The 23481-nt window shown below is 43.1% G+C and overlaps 1 protein-coding gene across 1 annotated transcript in view; it reads right to left on the reverse strand.

The window, feature by feature from the left end:
• Positions 1-3875: 3875 nt before the first annotated feature.
• Positions 3876-23481, reverse strand: part of TOP2A (topoisomerase (DNA) II alpha) — a 20809-nt gene continuing 1203 nt past the window's right edge. The window contains exons 2-35 of the mRNA XM_009283098.1: positions 23249-23449; positions 22991-23081; positions 22458-22521; positions 21801-21946; positions 21325-21422; positions 20793-21005; positions 20414-20587; positions 20105-20206; positions 19473-19610; positions 19158-19296; positions 18733-18890; positions 18179-18304; positions 17605-17715; positions 17406-17511; positions 16629-16738; positions 15593-15685; positions 15003-15117; positions 14563-14684; positions 13829-13977; positions 12881-13112; positions 12618-12752; positions 12293-12493; positions 11525-11720; positions 10113-10204; positions 9378-9518; positions 9191-9274; positions 8351-8548; positions 7293-7398; positions 6852-6992; positions 6260-6410; positions 6059-6120; positions 5622-5747; positions 4327-4550; positions 3876-4025 (exon numbers count right to left, since the gene is read on the reverse strand). Coding sequence (XP_009281373.1) covers positions 3876-4025; positions 4327-4550; positions 5622-5747; positions 6059-6120; positions 6260-6410; positions 6852-6992; positions 7293-7398; positions 8351-8548; positions 9191-9274; positions 9378-9518; positions 10113-10204; positions 11525-11720; positions 12293-12493; positions 12618-12752; positions 12881-13112; positions 13829-13977; positions 14563-14684; positions 15003-15117; positions 15593-15685; positions 16629-16738; positions 17406-17511; positions 17605-17715; positions 18179-18304; positions 18733-18890; positions 19158-19296; positions 19473-19610; positions 20105-20206; positions 20414-20587; positions 20793-21005; positions 21325-21422; positions 21801-21946; positions 22458-22521; positions 22991-23081; positions 23249-23449 — 4695 coding nt within the window. The remainder of the gene's footprint in view (positions 4026-4326; positions 4551-5621; positions 5748-6058; positions 6121-6259; positions 6411-6851; positions 6993-7292; positions 7399-8350; positions 8549-9190; positions 9275-9377; positions 9519-10112; positions 10205-11524; positions 11721-12292; positions 12494-12617; positions 12753-12880; positions 13113-13828; positions 13978-14562; positions 14685-15002; positions 15118-15592; positions 15686-16628; positions 16739-17405; positions 17512-17604; positions 17716-18178; positions 18305-18732; positions 18891-19157; positions 19297-19472; positions 19611-20104; positions 20207-20413; positions 20588-20792; positions 21006-21324; positions 21423-21800; positions 21947-22457; positions 22522-22990; positions 23082-23248; positions 23450-23481) is intronic.

The following is a 23481-nucleotide window of genomic DNA, read 5'->3' on the forward strand; positions in this document are numbered from 1 at the left end:
AAGTCCTATAAAAGGGACAGAGCAGCCGCAGGGGCGCCCGGAGGGGAGAGAAGGGCTCAGCTCTGCCAGGTGGGCCTCAAGGACGAACGCTGCCCCTGCCCTGGGGTCAGCAGCTGCCCGGGGCACAGGTTGGTGCAGGGGGCAGCGGGCCCCCCCCCATGCAGAAATGCCCCCATGCCTTGGCCTCCCCAAACCCCCAGGGCCTCAGGGTACCAAGCCACAGCACTCAGCCCCCAAAAGGCCACCCCCAGCACTGGCATCGCCTCCCTGGCCCTGGCAGAGCCCGTGTGGATCGGCCGCATTCAACCGTGCTGCGACAGCTCCTGCCCCGTGGTCTTGCCTGGGGCCAGGCTCTCCCCTGTGGGGCTGGAGCGCTGTGCCCGGGGATGCTCAGGACTGGCACCAGCCCTCCCTGCTCCATGATGCTGTGCCTGGGCTGTCAGGGCCATGGAGAGTCCCATCCATGGACCATCCCGGGCTGCCCCCGGCTCCGGCATGTGCTGGCAGATGGAGCTGGACCGGCCAGTGGGAGGCCGTGCTGCCAGGCAGCTGCTTTTCAAAGCTCTGCGATGCTCTGCGAGAAATCCTCCGTGGCACAGCCAGGGCTCCCGCCAGCCCCGGCCCAGCGAGGGCACGTGCCGATGGCCTTTGCCTGTGGAATGTGGGAATGTGAGGCACAGGCCTCACAGAGGAGGGGAGCGGAGCCCTGGTTGATGCGGGTCACCCTCGGGCTCTCCTCACCCCTCGGGGGACATGCGATGCCCATGATGGGTTGGTGCCCGATGCCCCACAGCTCAGCTCCCCCCTCCAGCAGTGCTCAGCATCCCCAGCGCCCCAGTCAGGGAGATTTTGTGATAGAGAAAATCCTGGTATAGACACTGTGGTGCACTCTGTGTGTCTGTGTGTGTGTGTGTGTGTTCATGCACACACAGCGCTATATATACATTTGGGGTGATGCCGGGGTTATGGGAGCAGCTACACAGCCAGCCCGGAGCAGCCTGCGTGGCGCGGCCCCAGCCTCGCCATTTGCTGTGCGAGTTGTGACAACTGATTCTCCGGGCGCGCTTACATCAAGGAGAGCCGTAAATAGCACGGCCCTTTGGCGGGGACGCGCCGGAGACGGTCTCCAGAGCCCGGCAGTGGAAAATCTGACAGTGCTTTCCACACTTGACTGGGTTCCAGCAAAGCACCTCAGTGGCACCGATAGTGCCTGCACCCGACCGCCACGCCACGGCTGGCGGGGGACGGGCGGGCCCCGGGGGTTGCCAATTGGTCCTGCAGCCATGCAGCTCCCTGTGTGCGGTGAACCACCAGCCTGGGACATGGGGGGGGAGGCGGGTGTCACAGCTGGGTCCTGCTCATCCCCCGGTGCCAGCCCAGGAGCCACCGCCAGCTCCCTGTGCCTGCCAGCACGATGGCAGCCCCACACCAACCCTGCGCTGCGTGTTTCAGCCATGTGCATAATGCTCTGGGTGCCCTGGGGTGCTGAACACCCAGGTGCGGGGACGTGGGACAGCGCAGCTCGTCCCCCCACACCTTCATTAGTGACCCTGATCCCTCCCGCTGCGGGCACCACCCTGCACACGAAACCCCCATTTCTGCCTGGAGCAGCCGGAGCAGAGCCTGCCACATGCCCCCCCCCAGCAGACAGGCAGCCCCCCAGGGGCACGACTCCAGCCCAGAGAGGCAGCACAAACCCATCACTCAAGATTAAAACCCTCCAGCCCGGGAGCGCTGAGCACGTCAGAAACTTCAGCCACCTGAAGTTCTGCGCCGGCTGCAGCAGCAGATCCTGGGGCAGACGGTCTGCGCGGGCAGACACCGGCTGCCACATGGGCGTTCGCAGGAATTTGGAAACCTCGGCTGTGGAGCCGAGGTAGCGGGTCCAGCCAGCGGTTTTGCAAAGCCACAGCGTTAGCAGCGAGGAACTGGCAGGGAAACAGTCCAGGCAGCACCTGAGCTGGCTGCAAGGCATTGCCTGGGGCAGGGTCCAGGGCTCGGGGGGCAGCAAACGCTGACCCGCTCCCACCCGGGAGCTGCCCCTGGGGCAGGCAGGACACCCGTGGGGCTTTCACAGCGCTTGGCAGCTTGGGGTGACCAGCCAGGGGACCGGAGTCCCCTGGCCGAGTGCCGAAGCACCAGCTCCCCCGTGGCAGGGGGGAAAGCAGAAGACACACCATTTGAGCAGACCTCCTCTGCGAAGCCCGAGGCTCCTACAGCTCTTTCTATAGGGTGCAGCCTTCTTTACGTGGCTCCACGCCCCGGGGATGGTCTGCACCAGCCCTACAGCCAGACCATCGCTTTGCGATGGCGGAGCGGAGGGCTTGGCACAAGCTCTGCAATGGTCAATTTCCATAACAATGCCAAAATCGGCTAAATCAGCACTGGAAATAACCTCTGAAATAACGAGGGTGGTTAGACAATGGAGATGACCCATTTAGACCAGTCTTGGCAGCAGAGGGTGGGAGCCGATGGCCTCTTGCTCCTGAGAAAGTCCGAGCTTCAAGTACTCACCATGAACAAAGACAACCCGTGGCCCTGGAGAGCCGGCGCAAGGGAAAACTGAGGGAACGGGCAGATGAGGACAACTCCTTTTTTTTTTTGAGGAAAGCTCAAGTAAAAACACTTTTATTATATAAATATTAAAAAGGACAGAAACTCAGGACAAGACAAAAAACACAGAAAATATTTACATAGACAGTCAAGAAATATCCCTCGGTGCTATAGAAATAGCTCTACGAAAAGCAAAACACGACTAGATAAATACTGCAGTGAAGTACTTCGAAGGGGAAGATGACGCTTCCCTGCTTCTGCTGAGGAACCCGAGCGCTGGAAGGTCTGACCACCCGGTGGCACCGAGGTGACAAACAGGTCTCACCTCGCAGGGGACTGCACCCTTCGTGCAGCCGGGCGTGCAGAAGCTAAGGGGAAGCTCTTTGTCCCCAGGAACAAAGGGGCAGGAGAGGCTTCATGCACAGCAGCCTTTTCCAGTGCCAAGCACGGCAGCAGAGCAGCTCGGCACGGGGGAACCTGCTGCTTTCCAACGCGTGCACTGGAATAACCAACGGGCTTTCCTGCAAGTTCCCGCAGATCAAAGATCCTTGCACGGCGAATGTCTGTCCTGCCTCTGTCCTCTCCAAGAGCCCGCCTCACTCAGCTGGCACCGCAGAGACACCCCTTTAGCTCTTTAACAGCACAAGGCATTGGCAGTCACAAGCGTCTCTTACCTGAAGATGACCTCTGGGCTGAACTAGCTGAACACGGGGTTTCTTGGCAGCCAGACAGAAGATAAAACTGCCAACACCGAGCACGGTGTGGAGACAAGTCTGCACAAACCTCCGTGACTAAATCCGAATTTAAAAAACCAAAGGCTAAAACTCAACATGGCAGAGGTTGAGCAACAGGGGCCTGCGCTGACATAAAGGACTGCAAAAGAGGAAGAAAAACACCAGCATGGAGTTCTAAATGCCTACACCTCACATATTACGTCTCTATGGTTGTGGAGTTAAAAAATAATAAAATATATAAGCTTTTAAGATATCTAAAGTGGAAGGTGTCTACGTGAGAGGGTATTTTAAAGGATTTGATATGTTCTAAAGCCTACTTGAACATTAAAATCACCACAAAGTGTCAAAAGATTCCAGCTAGCTAATGGGTAAGAGGGAAGTGCATCAGCGCGAGCTGGGCACATGGCTCCAGCGTTCATGAGGAAGGGAGGAGGGTTCCTGTTTAAACAAACCTAACTTATTTAAAACCAAGAAAAATAGAGATGTATTCGCTCGTAACAAACATTTTTGGACTAGCTTAAATTCAGTGAAAAGATTTCCTAGTCTGAGATGTTCTTTGGATCAGCAGTTCACAATCTTCATACAAATTCAAAACATATCATCCTCATCAGACTCCTCCAAGTACCGGACAGGCTTTTTGAGACGTCCAGGCCTGGTACGGGGCACGGCTGCTACGGGGCTCTCCGCACGAGCAGTTGAATCAACAGTAAAGCTATCATCGTCTTCTGGCTTGGCTTTCTGGAGGGAAAGCATAGTCAAGAAGTGAATCATGAATCTGAGCATAAACAGGGAACACCATTAGCACAAAACGTACCACTGTGTCACGGGCAAGGTGGTTGTTTGGACTGATGAGACCAAACCAACAATGTGGGATAAGTACGCGTGCCCGACCCCCCCTTCTCACCCACCTTCCCCACACCCAGCAATAACGACGGGCGTCGCAGAGGAGGTTCTACCTCTACCACGCTTTTCCTGCCAGAACAACCGACACCACACGCTGTGGTACCCCCTCGGCTCTAGCGGGTGGCAGAGTACAAACCTTTGCTGCAACTGATTTGGAAGGCTTCGAGCCAAAATCTGAATCCGAATCCGAATCCAAAGAGCTTGGCTGCCTTTTGACAACTTTCCGCCCCCTGGTCTTGTCAGACTTGTCACCCGCTGCTCCAGTCTCAAAATCCCGGGATCCCTCCTTCACCGCTGTCTTGCCGGATTTGGGTGCAGCCTTTTTCTTGGCTAGAATATCCATGATGGACGGCTGGTTATCTGAAACAGAACTCTGCGTTTAAACCCTCGTTTTGCTGCCTCTCTTCTCCTTCGCAGTTTGTGAATTACTTCCAGCACAAATACGGCTCTGCACTATACTGCGAGGTCAGCACACAGGTCGTCTCATTTTGAAGCATAGTTTTCTAGAAAGATTGCTCTTTACCAAGATTAGGAGAAATGAGGTTGTTTATCTGCTTAGTTCCACTACATTTAGAGGATCAAATTAAAATGTACCCAAAGCAATTTACAGACTATTTCAGATTGAAAAGTCTTGGACTCTCAAGGCTGTGTAACCAATCTTATACCTTCGAAACTTTTGCACAGGGAGGGAATGAATTTACCATCTATACTAAACAGTTACTTGTGGAGTTCTTTCTTACCTATATTTTGACATTTTTTTAACAGCATCTTGAAGCATGTCTCCAAGTTAAGCTGAAATGAGCAGGCCAGTCCTGAATGATAATAGGCTTCCTCAATTTAGAAGAGGAAGAAACAGCTATTTTGCTGTGAAGTAACGTACTACTTCACTGCTGGGATCAAAACCAGCTAGTGATGGAATCGCAAAACAGCTTTCGAAGTTTCACAAAGACTCAGGGCAGTTAAGTTTAAAAAAACTTGAGTCAAATGCCGTAGATTTATGAGGTCAAGCTAGCACTAAATAGATCAAGCTACCCCAAAGAAGCTTTTCTTCTTCCTGGGAAGCAAGCTACCAAGTAGCTTTCTTCCCAAAAAGACATGAAGTAGAACATTGACTGCAAGACACAAATTCCACTCGGATTATTTCTGCCAAGTATTACATAGCACTGTAGGAAGCATTCACTTTTCCTGTTCCCAAACTAAAATTCACCCCCTTCAAGCATGTCTGAGATGAACTAGAACATGATATGTTTGGAAACAAACTTCTTTAAAAATGACAACAGCTAGGCAACCTTTGCCACAAACCTCAGATCTTTCCTGAAATGAAAACTCAAGTTATTCAGGCCTCTAAATGTCTAGCAAAATCACTCGGACTCGTTTCCCACAGGAATAGTAACTGTTATCTAAAAATGATCTTACTAAACTTCGCCTTACCCTTAGCGGCGCTGGCCTTCTTAGCTGCGGCAGGTTTTTTAGATACGGCCTTACTGTGAGGCACGGAGACAGGAGGAACTGTGGGAGCTTGCCTCACATTTTCATTAGCAACATCTTGGACTTGAACTGAATAAAGAAAGCAGAAAGTAAGTCTGAAATAGTCAAATTGTCTACTCTGGCTATAAACATTAGAGCAGAAGAAAATAATTTTGATTCCCCTTTATAGAAAGGACAACTACTAAAACTGGATTAATCACAAATTCAGGTTAGAAACAGACAAAAAGTCTGGTGCACCGAAACCAGCTTGCACCCTAGCACCAAAGTTTCTTTGCAAGATCTGGTGACTAACGTCTGCCTTTGTCAGTGTTAAGCGCTGCTCAGAATGGCCAGTGCACTCTCGTGGGGTTTTAGGAAAATCAACAAGGTCTTGTACTCACCGGGGATAGCGCTTTGCACTGGCTTTCGCTTGGGAGCTTTAGCTGCTTTTTCAGTGGTTTCCCTAGAATACAAAACCAAGTATTTTTTCAACTTATGATGCGCTAAATAGGTGCATTGAAGAAAAAGAGCTATTGATTTCTATATAGCATTAACACTAGAAGCACAACTAATTTCCAGCGACTATGCGGAGAAATACTCACTTTGGAGCAGCTCTGGGCTTGGGAGCAGGTTTTTCTTTCAAGTTTGTATCCGATTCAGTGCTGCCTTCACTGTCGCCCCGAAATTCAGACTCCTCATCTGAGCTGGAGAGATCTGCATCTGAGTCCGAACTGATTATGGCCTTGACTTTGGCTGATGAAACGACACAGATGTATTATTTTACACATGTGGCAATATGCAGCTCAGTTTCTTTTTCAATATTTTAGCTGCAGTTATTAAAAAAAAAAAATCTGAATAAAACCAAGCAGATAGTGAGGCTGCCAGTGGGAAGACTCCAAATCACACGTGTATTCTGGGCTTGCTTACCAACAACACATTTGATTTGCCAAGACAGTTGTGTAATTAAAATCAAGAACCTTATTTCTCTAGTTGCCCATTTCTGCTTTTCCTTGAAAAGCATTGTGAAAATCTGCTCAAACGGTAGAAATATTTAGTTGTTATATACAGTAAAATAAATAAGCCTCTTAAAAATTATTTCTGACTGAGATCTCAGGCTCTGGGAGCTCTCTAAATAGTCTGTTCAATTTTCTCCTCCACAGAGTGCCCCTCTTCTGCATTTGTGTCGTCACTCACCTGCTGCTTGGCGAACCACTCTCTCTCTTTGAGGAGGCGCTTCAAAATCAGACTCTGAATCAGAACCTGAGTCAGACCAAGGGTTTCGTTTCTTCATTTTCTTTAATGGCTTAAACGGTAGAGTGGACTGTGTCTTAGCACCTGAAAAATATTGGGAGGCGGGATGAACCAGCAAACTTCCATGTGTACCTCAAGCTCCGCAGTTCAAGCTCAACTTAGAAATACATCACTAAATTCAGAGGACTCTGGCTTAAACATCGAAGAGAAATAGTAATCTATCCCGCTTGACTGTTATCCAGGATCACTTTCTCTCTCACCTAGTTTTTCCAAAAATACTGATCCCTAGATGTTACTCGTCACCTTCCGGAAGAGGTCAGATAACCAAATTTACAACCCTTCCCCTCACTTTCCACTGATGGAATAACACATAAAAGCATTTACCTCGCTCAGTGTTAAGCTTCTGCACTAATCTCTGCTTAAGGCCTGAAGACTCTTTGTCTCCTGATGCGTTTTCTTCTTGATTCTCATCAAATTCATTTTTTTCACTCTGAAGACAGAAGCAGATATCAAATAGGTAGCGAGTCAGCTCACACCATTAGAAGAGGCACACAGAGTAATGTAGAAAGGAGCTGCTTATTTTAGACGTGTGAGAGTTAGTGATACAAGAAATCTGAGTTTGTGAAACAAACTGCGTGTAAAATTGATTACAGCCAAGTAAATCAGACATGATCTGTCCCCAGGTCAGGTGACTTAAAATGCAAAATCCAACATTAACAAAAACAGGAACTTTGTCCCCACTCCTGAGAGCGCTTTGGTACCGCCTTTGTGTGCTGATGGTATGGCTCTAGGGTGTGTTGAGGATGCAGAATTGAACAGGGTGGGTTAAAAACAACAGTGCAAGTTATTTGGAAAAACTGTTAGATGGAACCATCTGTAGGAAAGGAGCAATATGTCTGGCTTACAGGTCAAAACAGGTGAGGGGATATTTTAATTTTCTGTGTTGCAAATGGCTGAATGGCATAATTTCAACTACCTCTTTAAAAAGAGTTAAATCTTCTTTATCTCCTTGATATCGAGAACAATAACGGCATTAAGTGGCTGAAAGCATTACTGGAAATGCAAAGGCTGTTCTAAGGAAGTGAATTTACTAGCTGTACTTCCTGCCTGCTAGCGGATTTATAAAATCCCCAAGACACCTAGAACAACCTTACTTGCATCTGCCTTTTCATTTCTAAGCTACCAACCCATCTCTGACATCGTGATATATGCTCTTGCCGAAAGATTTCCCTCTAAGCCATCTCCTGTTACATTAGTGAATCTGTTCTCCTTTAGACTGAGAAACATCCATTTCCAGTGTTCCCCATGTCCTAAGATTCTGTCCCTCTCCCTGAATAGCTGCTTCATCAGGACAAGTTCAGCTAACAAGAACTTGCATTTCTTTAGGACTGTATTGAAAAGGATGTAAAGAAAGATTAAGCATTCGGAATGTTCCTTTTTACCTTTATTTTCTTTTTAGTTCTCTTCTCTGCCTCTGCCTTCATCTCTGCAGTTATCCGAGGAACAACCCTTATGCCATGAGGTGATGGCATTACTTCTGACAGTTGCGCCTTCTTCACCTTCGTTTTCCCTCCTTTCACCTTTAAAGGTTTACCAGCAAACCCTGCCATCTCATCCTGAATTTGCTTGGCTTCCACTGCCTGCAGAGGTGAGCATAAAATAATATAACCGTGAGAATACCAAAGAAACAATGTACTACTGAAAAACCCCCACCATCACAGCCCTTGCAGTAAAGCACTCTATACTTGCTGATAGATTTCCTACCATCAGTTTAAATGAAGCTTCCCACTCTGCTACAGATCTGCACATTTTCAAGCAGTGATTTAAGCCAGAGCTGTAGTTTGGTTACTTGAGGAGTAAGAAGAGACACAGGCAGTGACCAGGTGTGATGGTGCACAGACGCCTGCCCACACTTTGGGATCTGTTCAGTAAAGTCCAGCTCCTCCCTCACCTTTTCAGTGTCCAAAAAGCCCTTTGATCTACATCTCCTCAGACTATATCCTAGTACTAGTTTTCTCCCAAGCCCTCCTAAAACTCCTCTTCACTATTCAGACTGGTAATTGACCTCCTTCCAACGGCCACCTTGGTGGTTTGACTCCCTGGCCCAGAGCAGTGCTACTCCTATCCAAGCTAGGAAGGTGGAGAAAGCTTCCATTCTCCTCAATGAGTGCAAGACATAGGATGCATCATTTTTAGATTCCTTGTTATGACAAAAAAGTCAATAAAGAGCTGGTGGATAAGACTACAAGGAAGTCAGGCATCTGCACTGAACACTGACGTACATCAAGTTCTTCAACAAAGACAGCAAGGTCTTCCTTCCACAGATCAGTGGGACTCTTGCGCTTAAGGTTTTCCAGCTCCTTTTCCTAAAGGGAATCACAGTCGATAATCATTAGTCACATATTTTAATCCACCATTAAAAAAATATATTTTATAATAATGCTTTTATAAGAAAAGGAAGGAACATACTTTGTTATCTCTCTGCTTACAGAGCTCATCTTTCTTCTCTTTAGTCAGATACCAAAGGGGCATGTTCAGCAGATAGTTGAAGTCTTGTCCAGTAGCTGCAGCTGATTCTTTCCCACTCTCATCCTCCTCCTCCTCTTCTTCCTGAATGTGGATTTAAAACAGACATTGTCAACAAATATATTGACACACAAGGGTAGCACTATTGATCAAATTTGGACTGCTTCACAGGTACTCCACGTGCTTATGGTGTCCTAGACTCTTCTAGAACAATTCAGAAATGAATAAAGTGACATTTCTTAAAGCCTCAGCTGCTATTGCACAGAGAAATCCATCTGCAAAAACAATTCTCCAAATCTCTTTTGCTCTACTCTATTTGGCCTCTCTGTCTTGATAGTCCAGAGTCTCTCCTCAGGCTGCTTGAAACTGCCATCTTCCTCACAGCCCTTCCACAACTGTGTCCCACAGGCGGAAGGAAACCCTTAAGGAACAGCAGAAATTGCTGTGGCAGGAGGACTTGACCTGACAGACTCAAACCTGAACAACTAGGTCTCAGTGCCTTCTGAACAAGAGACTGAATTTCCGATTGTTTTCTGTTTCCTATCACAGACATACCAGACATACAAGCCCCTGAATTCTACCAATTGAAAAGCAACTTGGGCTTCTTCCTGCGAATTACGAGGCTTCAGAGATAGGGGGCAGTTCGGATCTATTTAGAGAGGATGACTGAAGCATTACCTTGTTTTGCGATTCCTTCCAAGCCTTCCCTGGATCAGATTCATACCCTCTCTGGATAAGAACTTGAATCAACTCTTTCTTGGGTTTGTTTTCTATAAACAGACATTTCAGGATTGTCAGTTAGTGACCACTACCAATCACTGTTAGGAAGGACAGATGAGCTTTAAATTTTGGATCCCATGCTTCTAGCAGGTCAGCATCCTATCAGGCTCTAAAACAGCCTTTCCTCATCAGAGGTGGGACATGTGGAAGAGCCTGAAATAACACCTAAAAAGTTCCTACTTAGCAGGTGGTTTGTCAGGTCAGCATTGCTCCTATACCTGTCAGGAACACCTGCCCGAGCACTGTAAATATTTTTCTTCTTCATTTCCATATATGCATTTCCCCTGCCCTAAGTAGTTTTTGAACTTAGAAAAAAAGGTGTGATGGTGTCAAAAAGGTTTCACGATAACAAGCAGGCAGGGGAGGACCCCCCCTGCCCGATAGCACTCAAAAGCTTTGGTATAGCTTGCACCTCATTAGACTTCACCTGGGAAATTTATGCTGTAAGTACCCCAAACAATGGAAATGCTTCAGCTGGAATTTGTTCCTTTTTAAGATATCAGAAGCATTCAACCATGAGACACAAATACAAATGAAACCAGCTCTGTCAGCCTTGGAACTGGTTAGTACAAAAACCCAAGAAAATGCCTTTCAGGGGACTTATTTCTCTTCCTGAGTCAAGCCAAACAGACACAGGCTGTTGGGATTATTGGGCTGCCTTCAGACACAAACCACAAAGCATCTTATGACACTTTGTCTAGCTGCATCCTCCATGAATGCAAGTGAAATACAGACTGCCTTTTAGACTGAGGTGGTAAAGTTGATTGAAAAATTTGAATACTGGGAACAAAGACCTGCTTCTTTTTCTAGCTCATGATTCTCAGATGCTGCTAACTTGAGTATCTTCTAAGTTTGAAACCCCAATCCACTGAGAACATGATTTGGAATATTTTTGCAGAGGTTCACAAAGATAACACAGAGATACGGGTTCTTAAGAAGTATGCACTTGAACAGAAAACACTACCGCTTTCTAACCCCACCAGTACTTAACTCTTATTCCTACTGAGTCAGAAATAGATAGGAATTATTGCTAAACTATTAAAGAAAAAAATTTACTCTCAAAATAGTGTCAAACACACAGTAGGAAAGCTAAACGAGTATCCCATTTTAATTAATATTTGCATAATGGTCTATAGACCAAGGATACTCTGTGAAGCATTTTCCTCTTGTATGTTACTGGAACAGAAAGATAAGCTCTGGTGTAGTTTGTTAAGAGCCAGTCCGGGGCTGAGGGGGTGCTGACAGAACTCAAGGGAACGCCTAGTTCTTCTCCCAGTTTCATAAACCAAGTAACCAAGAACAATGCATACCGATCACAATTTTGCCGTCTATTTTCTCCAGGATGAAACGAGCCTGGTTGCTCAGTTTTGCAGACTCGGCACCTAGCATTCCAATAAGCCATTCTTTTCTCAAATTGTAGTATCGGAGCCTGAGTTCAAAGAACTCTTTAAGAATATCCTGGGGAGAGTCGTACTTCTTGAGAAAGCCGACGTGGTCAAAAAGAACCTAGATGAAAGAACACAGATGTTATGATGATAAAATTGATTTCCAAAACCACTGAAAATTACCTATAACACAGGTGTGATAGTACAATTGAATTATTAGCCAACAGATTATAAAACCTTAGTGTTGTTTTAGAAATTACTTCAGTTTGCAAGCACAGCAGCAGAGACAATTTTAGAATTCCAAAGTTTTGAAAACACACAGTAGGGTTAAGGTTACTTGAATCTTAAAGCTATCTGGAGGATAAACATCTTGCATCAAGCTTCACACATTGTCAGAATCCAGACATTCAATGGCGGTGCTGTTGTCACAACAAAGGTCTGTGTAAACTGCATGATTTCAGGTCATTTTGACTCCCTTCAGGCAAAACCATACCACTCTGGGCCCATTCCCAAGCCAGTCTCTTGACCTTTTGAAGGTATATTTAGAAAGCCAATTTAAAACCAGTAACAGCAGAAAAATTGAAGCGAATAGGTTACTGCAAAAGAGTATTTTTGTTACATGCAGCAACTGCAGCTGTCCACACAGTCTTTGAGTTAAGCCAAGAACTTTCTTTGGTAAAATCTATTACATACCATGGAGTTGCATGTTAAGTTTGTTTGGAGTTTGAAGACCTTATGCAGCCCCACTGCTTTAGCTTCAGCTAGTTTTTCTTCAGTCATCTTCACTATAAACTTCACTGTCGTGTCTGTGTGATATTCTTTATAGTCTGTGATTAGTGGGGGTGTCTTCTCAGTCCCATTTAACATCGGCTCTAGGACTTGCTCTTTGTAAGTCTGAGAAAAGAATCAGAGTCAGACCCATGTTTTCCATGGAGATGAAAAGCTCCAAAACCCACTAATCACTTTTTGCTTTACAGGGCAAACTATACGTTCCTAGGGCAAATTCACTGTTTATTACCTGTGTCCATGTTCTGACAGGCAGCTCAGTGATCTCAATGGTTGTAGAATCAATGATAGACACTTCACCACTTATCACATACTGATTAGGTCCCAGCTCATCTATTGTGCCTTTGAAATTCTTGTAACTAGGAAGCTAAGCAGAGAAGAACACTGGATTTAGCTTTGTGTTGATGCTTCTGTTTTTAAGCACTTGCATGAAATGCTCCAATGAGTGCTGAATAAACTAAGGATGAGACATTGTTTTTTAAATACATTATTTACCATTGGCAATGGCTCTTCTCCATCCATCAGACGACGGATATTATTCACAACTTCCCTGATATCAAAGTTGGGGATCTTACAGGACCAGCCAGTACCAATCCCTTCTGCCCCATTTATCAGCACCATTGGAATGATAGGCATATACCATTCTGGCTCCACACGTTGATTATCATCATATAGGAACCTCAGGACATTGTCATCCATTGGTGGGAACAGCAACCGTGCTAGTGGGCTAGAATGGAAAAGAGAATTTAAGCCCAAATTCTTGTTACAGAACAGTGACCACCATGCAAAAAGAATCCCCTAGAAAACAAACAAAACACATAAATCAGGTTTATTACTACCAACCAACCTTAGCCATGCAGCCTGGGTGTCTGTGTTAGGAAACTAGGCTTCTAGAATAACACTCAAAACAGACGCATCTTCAGCAATCTCACCAATCTCTACAGGTTCCACTGACTATATGGGACCCTAAGCTCGTACTTTAAGTATGTAAATTAGATGTTTAAGGTCTGCAAAGGCTCCAGTTCTCTATACCTTGCTTTAGTACAACCATCCACGTGCTCAAGTAACAGATTTGACCAAGTTGAACCTGAGTTCAACCCCATTGGGTCACAGAGACTACAGCACCGTACTTTCAGATACTAGAACTTCACTCTCCCAACTCAAGTTCATTTTTTTATTATCCTACCCAAATTTCTCCCTTTGTTTTCGCTCCCTTTTCCATATTCTCTGCTATGCCTTTCTGTTCTCTGGGATGATAACCAAAAGTTTACATACCTGAATCTAGCATCCAAATCTCACTTCAATTGTTGCTAGTCTGAGTATGCAAGTAGTCCAAAGTTTTAAAGGGAAAAAGTAAATTCATTTTTCATTTTAATTGCTGTAAAACTGAGTCCTGTAATATGCTACGAATAATTAAGACAGTGAGAAATCTGTAATGCTGACCTGAGCATTGTAAAGATGTATCGAGGGCTGGCAGAGTCTTTCCCACCGTGCAGCCTTGTGCCAAACTGACCAATAGGCTGTAGCAAGTTGAGGTTGTTGCTGCCCACAAAGTTCTGAGCTAAGTTAATAATAGTCATCATCAACGATGCCTGCAATAAAGGAAGGTTCAAAGCTAAAAATGCAGAATTCTTCACTGAATGGACAAAGTTAAAGGCAAAATTCATGCAAGAACAGAATTGACATAGAGGATAAACTCAACTAATACAATACTAGAGGAAACTCTCACTGAAATTGCATCCCAAGACCCTCCAGTCTGGATGATTAGATATATTCCAGTGACCCACGATATATTTCTATCTACCTGTTCCGGGAATCTCCAGTGAAAGATTCTATCAATCTCACAAGGGAAGCTGGTTTTAGTGCTTAACTTCTCCTTACCAAGGTAGAAAGGCTATTAACATCTGCCTAAATCTGTCACAAATAAAGAGGGTTTTTCCTGTTCTACCTTTTGAATGAAATATACTCCCATAAAGTCTAGGTAGGACAGGCAGACTGACCAATCGCAGACTAAATTAATATTGAAGAATTAATAGTGGATATACAGCCACTTTGCTTTGGCGTTTATACTCCAACATCTAATCCTGCTTTAGAGGCATCCTAACGGTCAAGTCAACAGAAGGGCTTTTTTGCCTTTCATTTAAAAAGCATTTTGCACAACCAGGCCAGGTTCTTACTTCACCGTGATGGTATGAGGACATCTCAGCTACAGAACCAGCCAGCTGAGCAACCTTCACCTCCCGCTTATCATTTCGTTTGAAACATGTGAAAAGAACTTTTCTTTGACCTGGCTTCAAACCTGTATAAAAAAGAAAAGGCCTTGTGATTAGAACGCACAATGTGCTTCACTTCGCTTCTGCTCTCTAGAGACTAAGAACTACTTATATACCTGAAGATTCTAGACCAGGAGAGTAAGGTACTTGCAATAATATACTACAAAATGGACAAGACATTTACTCCAAAGATTAAAAAACTTGGACAGCAGAAAACGGACTTCAGAACACTGACCCTGAAAACTCAGCAGGTTACCCCGATTCTGATGATATGACATACAAACACCCATTTATTAAGTTCTGGGGAATGCACTATGAGGAATCACTATCTTGAAATAACTTACCATCAACCAGTGACGGGATTGATCTTTCATTATCTGAGTTTGAGAACAGGACTAACTCCTTGTTGATGAAGTCGTTGTATGTCAGGTGATTAGTGTTTTTCCCATATAGGTATTCCTAAGAAAAACAGGTGCAAGATTGCCTTAATTTTAACAAGGTCTAATCTGTTTCTTAGCTCATACTTGGCTAATTTCACTAAAATGGAAGCTCCTTGTAAGACTAGCTACACAGCTCAAGTGCTGACATTCTTAGCATGGCAAAGTGGAACATCACTTCCCATGATGCAGACCCTTTTTTTTTTGAGAAATCAAGTCTTCATACAGTCCTGCTCGAGTTACCATTTCCCTATTGATAAAGTAATTTGAAAGATAAAAGTTAAAAATGAAATTAGCTGTTGGACAATGAGGCTACACTGATGAGATGAGAGAAGAAGCTGCTCTGCAAAATCCTGAAACATTTTAACTGTCCTGTAATCCAGTGACTGACTCACTGACGCTGAGCTGTGTGCAGCTCTGGCATGCCAGACTGAAGCTGAGAACAGCCCCAGGGAGAGAGAGGAAACCAGTTCCCTTCATACACATAAACCTTTTACCTCTGGCAGACCATGCAGCTTCCGTTGTCTTCTATCCTCCATGAAATTAGTCAGCCACTCCTTTCGCTCTTCTACCTTCTTCTTGCTAAAGGCCTGTATATTACAAAATGAAAAGTAACTCAATTCTAGGACATTCTGTGGTGTGCATTACTAGGACATTCTGTGGTGTGCATTATTCGATCACTTGAGAAAAAGAAAGCACAGAGGAAGAGTTTACCCAAGAGAATAACATGCTAAACAGGCTGACTTAATAGCTTAAGTGCAATAAAAGGTTCTTGTTATATTAAGAGCATAATTCCCACCAGTCTTTAGAAGACATGGCAGTTAGGAGTTAGGGATCACTTGAGAAAAAGAAAGCACAGAGGAAGAGTTTACCCAAGAGAATAACATGCTAAACAGGCTGACTTAATAGCTTAAGTGCAATAAAAGGTTCTTGTAGCTAAATATATTAAGAGCATAATTCCCACCAGTCTTTAGAAGACATGGCAGTTAGGTTTAAATGTATGTATTTTTAACATAATAATGGAAAACTAAAGCAGATTTTCCTGTTAATTAATATTTTCGGGAAAAAACGTGGTTTTTTGGCCTTGCCTAATAGCTCAGAAGACTTAAGAGTCAATGTCTACTGAAGGTGAAGGAGTTCACAGAAGCGAGGACTGTTTTAATCCACTGGTGAACTACTTTACAAGAAAAAATCTGGGGGAGAAAGGGGAGGTCTGACTTGGAGAAAATTACAGCAGAACATGCAGAAAAATGTTAAAGGAATATTTAGTATTGTGTCTGAAAATGTCAATTGGTTTGTAGTGATTAGTTTGTTCTGAGCTATATTTAAAAACCATCATTAAAAGGGTACTCTTGGCCTGAGGTCCGTGGACAGATTTGCTTCTACTGGCTAGGCTAAAGCTGTAGCCTTGGTAACAAAGAGATTGCCTCAAGCCCAAAGGCCTTTAAGAGCATTTTAAGAGAAAATACACAGCACTCTCAGCAGTAGAATACCAAAGGTAGTAAGTCAGCAATTAAATCAAGTGTTAGTTACCAGGGTGATCGCAGCATCATCTTCAGGACCAGAATATTTGAAGCCAATCCGATGTTTAGCCATATCTGCAAAGTATTCTTTAGCCTCCTTCGATGTGCTGGTACCCAAACCTGCAGAGACAATACTAGTTAATCCTAACAACTTCTTGCTTAATTTAAGTTGCAGTTCAAAGAAATGTTTTTCTATGCCTAGTTTCTGCGATGCATCATATAAATGTACAGCATGAAGATAACTTATTGAAAACTTAGGTTACTTTAAAATGAGATGTAAGGTATCACAAGAATTGCAGATAAGTGAGCAGTTACGTGTTGTACTTTTGGATTTTGTCTGTAACTCCTGTAGATATGTGAAATGATTAACTGCAAATTGGAAATGATTCCTCATCATCCAGCTGTTGTTCTGCAGTTGGCAACTTTCTTATTGGTATTAAGCAATTCTGAAGTAAGTACTTAGCTTACAGTACACAAGGACTGTACTGTGGAAAACAGCACATAAAACTGAGCATAATTGCCTAAGAGGGCTGAAAGAATGGTTACCTACAACATTGTAGTTCAATTTTGAAAGATTTTATTGAGATTTTATCCAGTTAGAGGTTATTGTTGCCTTACTTTTATATTTTATGTTGCATGTATTTGTAACCAGAATATCTTAGGAGGGAAGAGACTTGGAGGTCACCCAGTCCAAACCCTTTCTGCAAAAGCAGGGCTAACTCTGAATTTAATCATGAATGCTCTTACTTGGATCATTTAATTTCACCATATTCAGTTTTCTACAAACCTTTATAGTACTTGATTTTCCAGGAATTGTAGTTCTGTGTACTGGTTTTCCATTCTTCAAATTCAGGAATGCTGTAGAATGCAATTTCTTCTTTGTTTTTAGAGGCCTACAATGAACAAATATTTTAACTGTGAAACAAGAGGCAGATTTGGACCAATGGATCCTTACTCGTTCACCTTACCATCTACCCAACCCTTACCTTTATGATGGGAGTAATGAATTCCTCCAAAAAATTGTGTCTTAGGAGAGATGGCCAGTTGTGATGGATGAAGTTAATCAGCAAACCTTTGATATGTGATCCATCTTGATCCTGATTTAAAAAGAAAAAAAAGACATTTAATCAGGGACATGATGGAAGTGACAATTGTTAGCTTAATAGCAAACGATTCTATAATGCCAGCTAACTGACCCTATTAACTTTCACTTCTAAAAAGGTGACCATGCATTGTTTAACTACTGAAAATTAAGAGAAACAGAAAAGGCATATTCTTGGTGAAAAGAGGCATCAAGGACTGGTCAAGGACCTTGAATCAGCAGACTGGAAAGACAATATTTAGCTATTTGGTGATGCTACTCCCCCATCTACTTTATCTGTTTTGTTTTGTGGCTGAAAAGACATTATGACCCACCAAAATACAGAATGATAAAAAGAAACGAATACAGAGAATTAGGTACAACAATGGCAGTGGGAGAAAGGTAGTATTTTCTTCTTTCCTCTGTATTCAAGTGTTGTTTTTTTTCCTCCCCCAATTTTCAGTTTTAGTGAACCTAACCTGATCTGTCATAATCATAATCTTTCCATAGCGAAGACTCTTTAAAGATTCTTGATCTTCATAGTTCTTTTTATATTGTAAACCAACAATCTTGATGATGTTGTTGATTTCAGCATTTTCCATAATCTGGAAAAGATCACACGGAATAAAAACTTGTCTTTCAGACTTAAAAAGTAGCTCAAAAAAGTCTTAAAATTATCCATAAGTATACCGTTGGCTGAGCTTTGTCTTGTCAGTGTTTTTTTGCTGTTTAGAAACTTACCAGTTCTAAACCGAAGTCTAACACTTAAATTATTCTAGATCATTCCAAGCATTTTCTAGTCCACAACACAAACACGATCCCTTCAGGCAAAACACCGAACAGGACTTAATGAGTATTCCCGCTTAACCAGCAAGGCAGGCTGAAGATGAGACTAGACTCAGGTGTTTAAGACACTACTCCTATGAGATAGTGTTCCAGGTGTTCAGCTGTACTGAGTCAGTTAAAACACATTGCATTACACAAAGCATACCGCGCCTTCTAACATGGAGACTATAAAGATTTTCCAACTAACCTGCTTATGAGAAGCTTCTCTGACGTTGAGTATTTTCCCACGAAGGGGAAATACTCCATATTTGTCTCTACCAACCACTCCTAGACCAGAGACAGCCAGTGTTTTGGCTGAGTCTCCCTCAGTCAGGATAAGTGTACAATCTAAAGAATTCTTGCTGCCTATAAAAAAAAAAGTCAATTTTCTAATTAAGAAGTGAAATCAAAGCCTGCACACTCACAAATTGAATGAGAATAAATATCTTCTAACACCTACAGGTTTTGTTGCACTGCACTTAGTAAATGGGGATAAACATAGTAAATGGGACTGTAAAATGGGGATAGACAGGGTTTCTCATTTTTCCTTAGGAGACAATTCTTTCATTTGACTAACGAACAAGTTTTAACTGTTTTTGAATGAATTGGTTACAAAGGATGTAAAACACTTACCAGCATCATTGGCATCATCCAGCTTAGGAACACCCTTAATCTTAGTGTGTTTCACAGCCGAACATTTCTTATTCAGCTGGCTCTGAGCTTTAAATTTTACCCAGTTTAGGATACTTTCAACAATGCCACAGCCAACTGCCTGCAATACAAAAAATAACCCCAAACAATTGTGGGAAAAGCCTTAACAATGATAGAATTTTAAGTTATATACTTCTTTTTGGTTCATGACATTACTTCAAAAGTATATATTTGCCACATTAAACATAAGATGCAGTTTTACAGACATCTTGATTATCCATGTATATCAATACTTACACCCTTAATAAATTTTTCACTCAGTTTACAGCTTGAGCCAAAGTTCTTTGCCTGCAGAGTCATGTTCTCCTTAGTCTGAGAGTCAAAGCTTGGGTTTTCAATTAAGGCATTCACAAAAAGCCACATGTGGTTCTTCACCTATAGTTAAATACAACAAGCATCACACATTATACGGCTCATCTCAGTAACAGCAGTGCATTCTGACATTCTCCTGTCAGAATCACACAGTGAGGAAAAACTCAATTATCACTGTATGTTTTTGAATTTTCCTAGATGTCTTGGAAGAATTTAGACAGCTAATGAACATTGATGAACAATGTTATATGATTTGGGATGTCAAGGAATCAGCAGCTCTCAGCCTAAATAGGTATTATCTAACAGATACTGAGTTTTAGTGCATCTGCACTGACTTACAGTATTCTGATGACAAAATACATCAGCCAAACAAAGAGAAGATTGTTAGTTGGCTTAAACTGGACAATATGAGACTTCAATAATTAGCAATTTTATATCTATTGTCTGTACAATGGAAATATGTATTATTAATTAATGTAGTAATGCATTAAGCTGTAGTTACGGTTTGCAATAACGCTAGAGTTGTGTTTCCCACTGGGGAAATTCTGACACTGTACCTGAAAAGGCTTCACTCCAACTCCGTTTTTGTTCTTCTTTTTCACAACATCAATGAGTTTAGTCACAAGCTGGTCAGCTACATAATCAATGTGCCTGCCACCCTAAGGGAAAATGGGACCAAAGACCTGGTGGTGATTCAATTGAAAAAAAAAGACGTATGCATAGCTATTTAAAACTTTAAGCATAGTCTTTGCAACATTAAGCAACTAAGTATTTTTCACTAACATGCATACATTTGAAAATAGCTAAGAATATTAATGATGAAGAATATGGCATTAGCTTGACTAAATAAACTAAAGAAGAGTTACCTTTGTAGTGGCAATGCTGTTGACAAAGCTAACTTGCTGGAAGCCTTTTTCACTTAAAGTCAAACACACTTCCCACCGAGAATTTACTTCCTCGTGGATAACCTTAAGCGCATTACCAGTTTCATCTACTTTGTCCTTCAGATAGAGATCCACATAACTGCGGAATCCTTTCACCTGCATACAGATGAAAGCAGACAACTCGTTTATAACAGCTCCTATAAATACTTAATTCATATCCTCCTGAAAAGTGGGTAGAGAAATCACTCATGCAAATTTTCGCTTTACTATATGTAATGACGTAAATTGCTTCAACAAAATCTCACTGTCTAAATAGCACGACAAATACAGATATTACCGTTTCTTTTAAATGCTCACTTACAGGCAGCCTCTGTCCATTTAGGAAAACTTTGACATCCTTTGTGCATCCAGCAATATCATATGCTCTTCGAGACATTAGTGCTACAATGTCTTTATCAAGAATTGTCATTTTGAATTTTGACAGATCAGGTTGGAAAGTGACACATGTGTAATCTTCTCCATCAAAATATTTCAGTTTCATTTCACCAGCCTTTCCCATGTTGTCTGTCCAGGTCTGAGAAAAAGAGGTTTTGTGAGTTGCAAGTCTAACACACACAAGCAACTAGCTTAGTTTTTAAAAGAAGTAAGCTGATTTATGAGTTTTAAATACTTTCAAATAAAAAAAACCCCACTGGTTAAAAACTAAATTCTGATTATGTCTGCTCATTTCATTATTCATTTGAATTCTATTTGGTGGTACAGTAACTGTGGGCCAAATTTATTCTAGTCACGGTGCACTGAATGCAAGTTACGCCTAGATCTTTGAAACAAAAACTTAGGGTCTTATTTGAAAATCTCAGGTATAACCTAACTGAAATGAGAAGTGTTCATACCTGCTTGAATAACTTTTTGTATTCACGACATGCAGTTTCCACAGTAAATTTTGTGCTAAATATGTTGCACAGTTTGGCTCCATAACCATTTCGCCCACCTGGAATTAGAAGGAAAACAGACCTGTGTTATTACCTTTGTTCAAAACCATCTAAAAGAATTCCAGACTAACAGGAGTTCAGCCACTTCAGCACAATCAAAATACAACTGTCAATAAGCAACAACATCCTACAAACTCAGTACGTGACCACAAACCCGTATTTAATTGGGATTAGCGTTCAAAGAGAATTTTTCCTGTTCTCCATGTTTGTACCATTATTACTATAAAATAGAGCATGGAGACTTCTCTCTGAGGGACTCAGAACGCCGTTTCCATGTTGCATCAAGGACCCCCCTCCCCTCCTTTTAGTTCAGTTCACACATTTAAACCGATCAGGCTGCTCAAAAATATTAGCGCATATTTGAGAGTCTTCCCTACCTGTGACTTTCTTTTCATTGTCATCGTAGTTGCTGGATGTTAGCAGCTGTCCAAAGATAAGAGCAGGCACATAGACCTTCTCCACTTTGTGTTCAACAACTGGAATACCTTTCCCGTTGTTCCATACACTGATTGTGTTATTCTCTCTAGGGGGAAAAAAGTGTGTGTTTTTAAGGCTGCAAATGACTGAGCTATAAAACAAGTATTATACAAAAGCTCTGGGGAAAGGCCACCATTTCATCAAGAGCAAATCTGTTCAGCAATTGCAGAAACAGCCAGCAGAGGGAGGACAAGTCAACAAAAAAAATGCTCAGCTCTGCGGATGCCGTCTATGAAATGGATCACCACACATAAAAATCCTCTATCTATGCTCAGTGACAGAATAAAAAGGTTGAGAGGAAGAAAAGAGGAAAACGGCCACAAAGAAAAACAACTACAACAAAAAAGCAGTCATTTCACCAGTCAGCACTCTGTAAGAGGCCAAGGGACTAAACAAAGAAGGCGGCTTTCACAACTGGTGAACTACTGGTCTAACTTGGATCATCCGCATCGCAGAGCCCTCCAACACTACACCAGCTTAGCAGAACAGCATCCGAGTGAGAAAATCTAACGCACTTGAGTTGGGAAGGCAACGAGCAAAAATGAAATAAAACTTACACATCAATTGTAACTTTAATGCATGACATGCTTTTATCCCTCTGCTTGTTGTCTGCAGCATTGACTAGAATGGAAAGATTATTGTTATTACATTTTCAATCAAGACAAAACTATTAACTATAAAGTGTCTTCAGTGGAATGAATGCAAAAATTCAATAGTGTTACTAATAATCATCTTGGTATGCAAACATCTTGCAAGTTACCAGGAAGAGTACTACAAGTTAACATAAAAGGGAGAATATTGGGCTGAATGAAATTGGTTTTGTAATAGAGTGCGCCATCATCCCATGAATGGCTTACTATTAAATAGCGCTAATGGAAGGACATTAGTATCCAATATTTCCAAACACAATCAACAAACAATGTACTCTGCAAACACCATCCATCAAATTATGCAATAGACATTACTTGGTCGACAACGCAACCAGATAAAAGTACACTTGATAAGTTCTTACATTTAGTTCCAGTTTCTTAGACATTCAGCACCCATTAATAACGTGTCAATCGTTGACTCAACAGGTAGGTCACCTTACCTAGAATCTCATCAAAGATTTTGTATAAGCCAGGCACAAAGGTCACATCTCTGCAGTTAAGGCCCACGTCCTCATCAAAAACCCACATTTGCTGAAAAGAAGGCAAGAAATACATAAAGACCCCAGGTACACCTCCTCTCCTGTGCCATCAGTTCGTAAAGCAGATGTTTTACAGATGTTAATGACTTCTCGCCTGCACAGAGGAGTTCAGGCGGCTTAGCCCCACCACCTTCCCTTGCCCTGGGCCTGCCCCCGCACCTGGGTGACCAGCTCTACGGAGCCGATGTAGGTGTCGGGCCGGAGCAGGATGTGCTCCAGCTGCGTCTTCTTCTGGTAGATGTGCTCCACCGAGAGCCCCTTCTTGGTGCCATCGCCCTTGGGCACCCGGGCGTTCTCGTCCGCAGGCTGCTCGGGGGGAGAGAAGGCGGCAGTGAGGGGCAGCGGGATCCGGGAGGTGAACTGGGGGGGGCCCGAAGGGGATCAAGTCCGGG

The sequence above is a fragment of the Aptenodytes forsteri genome, unplaced genomic scaffold (assembly GCF_000699145.1).
Source record: "Aptenodytes forsteri isolate BGI_AS27 unplaced genomic scaffold, ASM69914v1 Scaffold492, whole genome shotgun sequence".
Lineage (NCBI taxonomy): Eukaryota > Metazoa > Chordata > Aves > Sphenisciformes > Spheniscidae > Aptenodytes > Aptenodytes forsteri.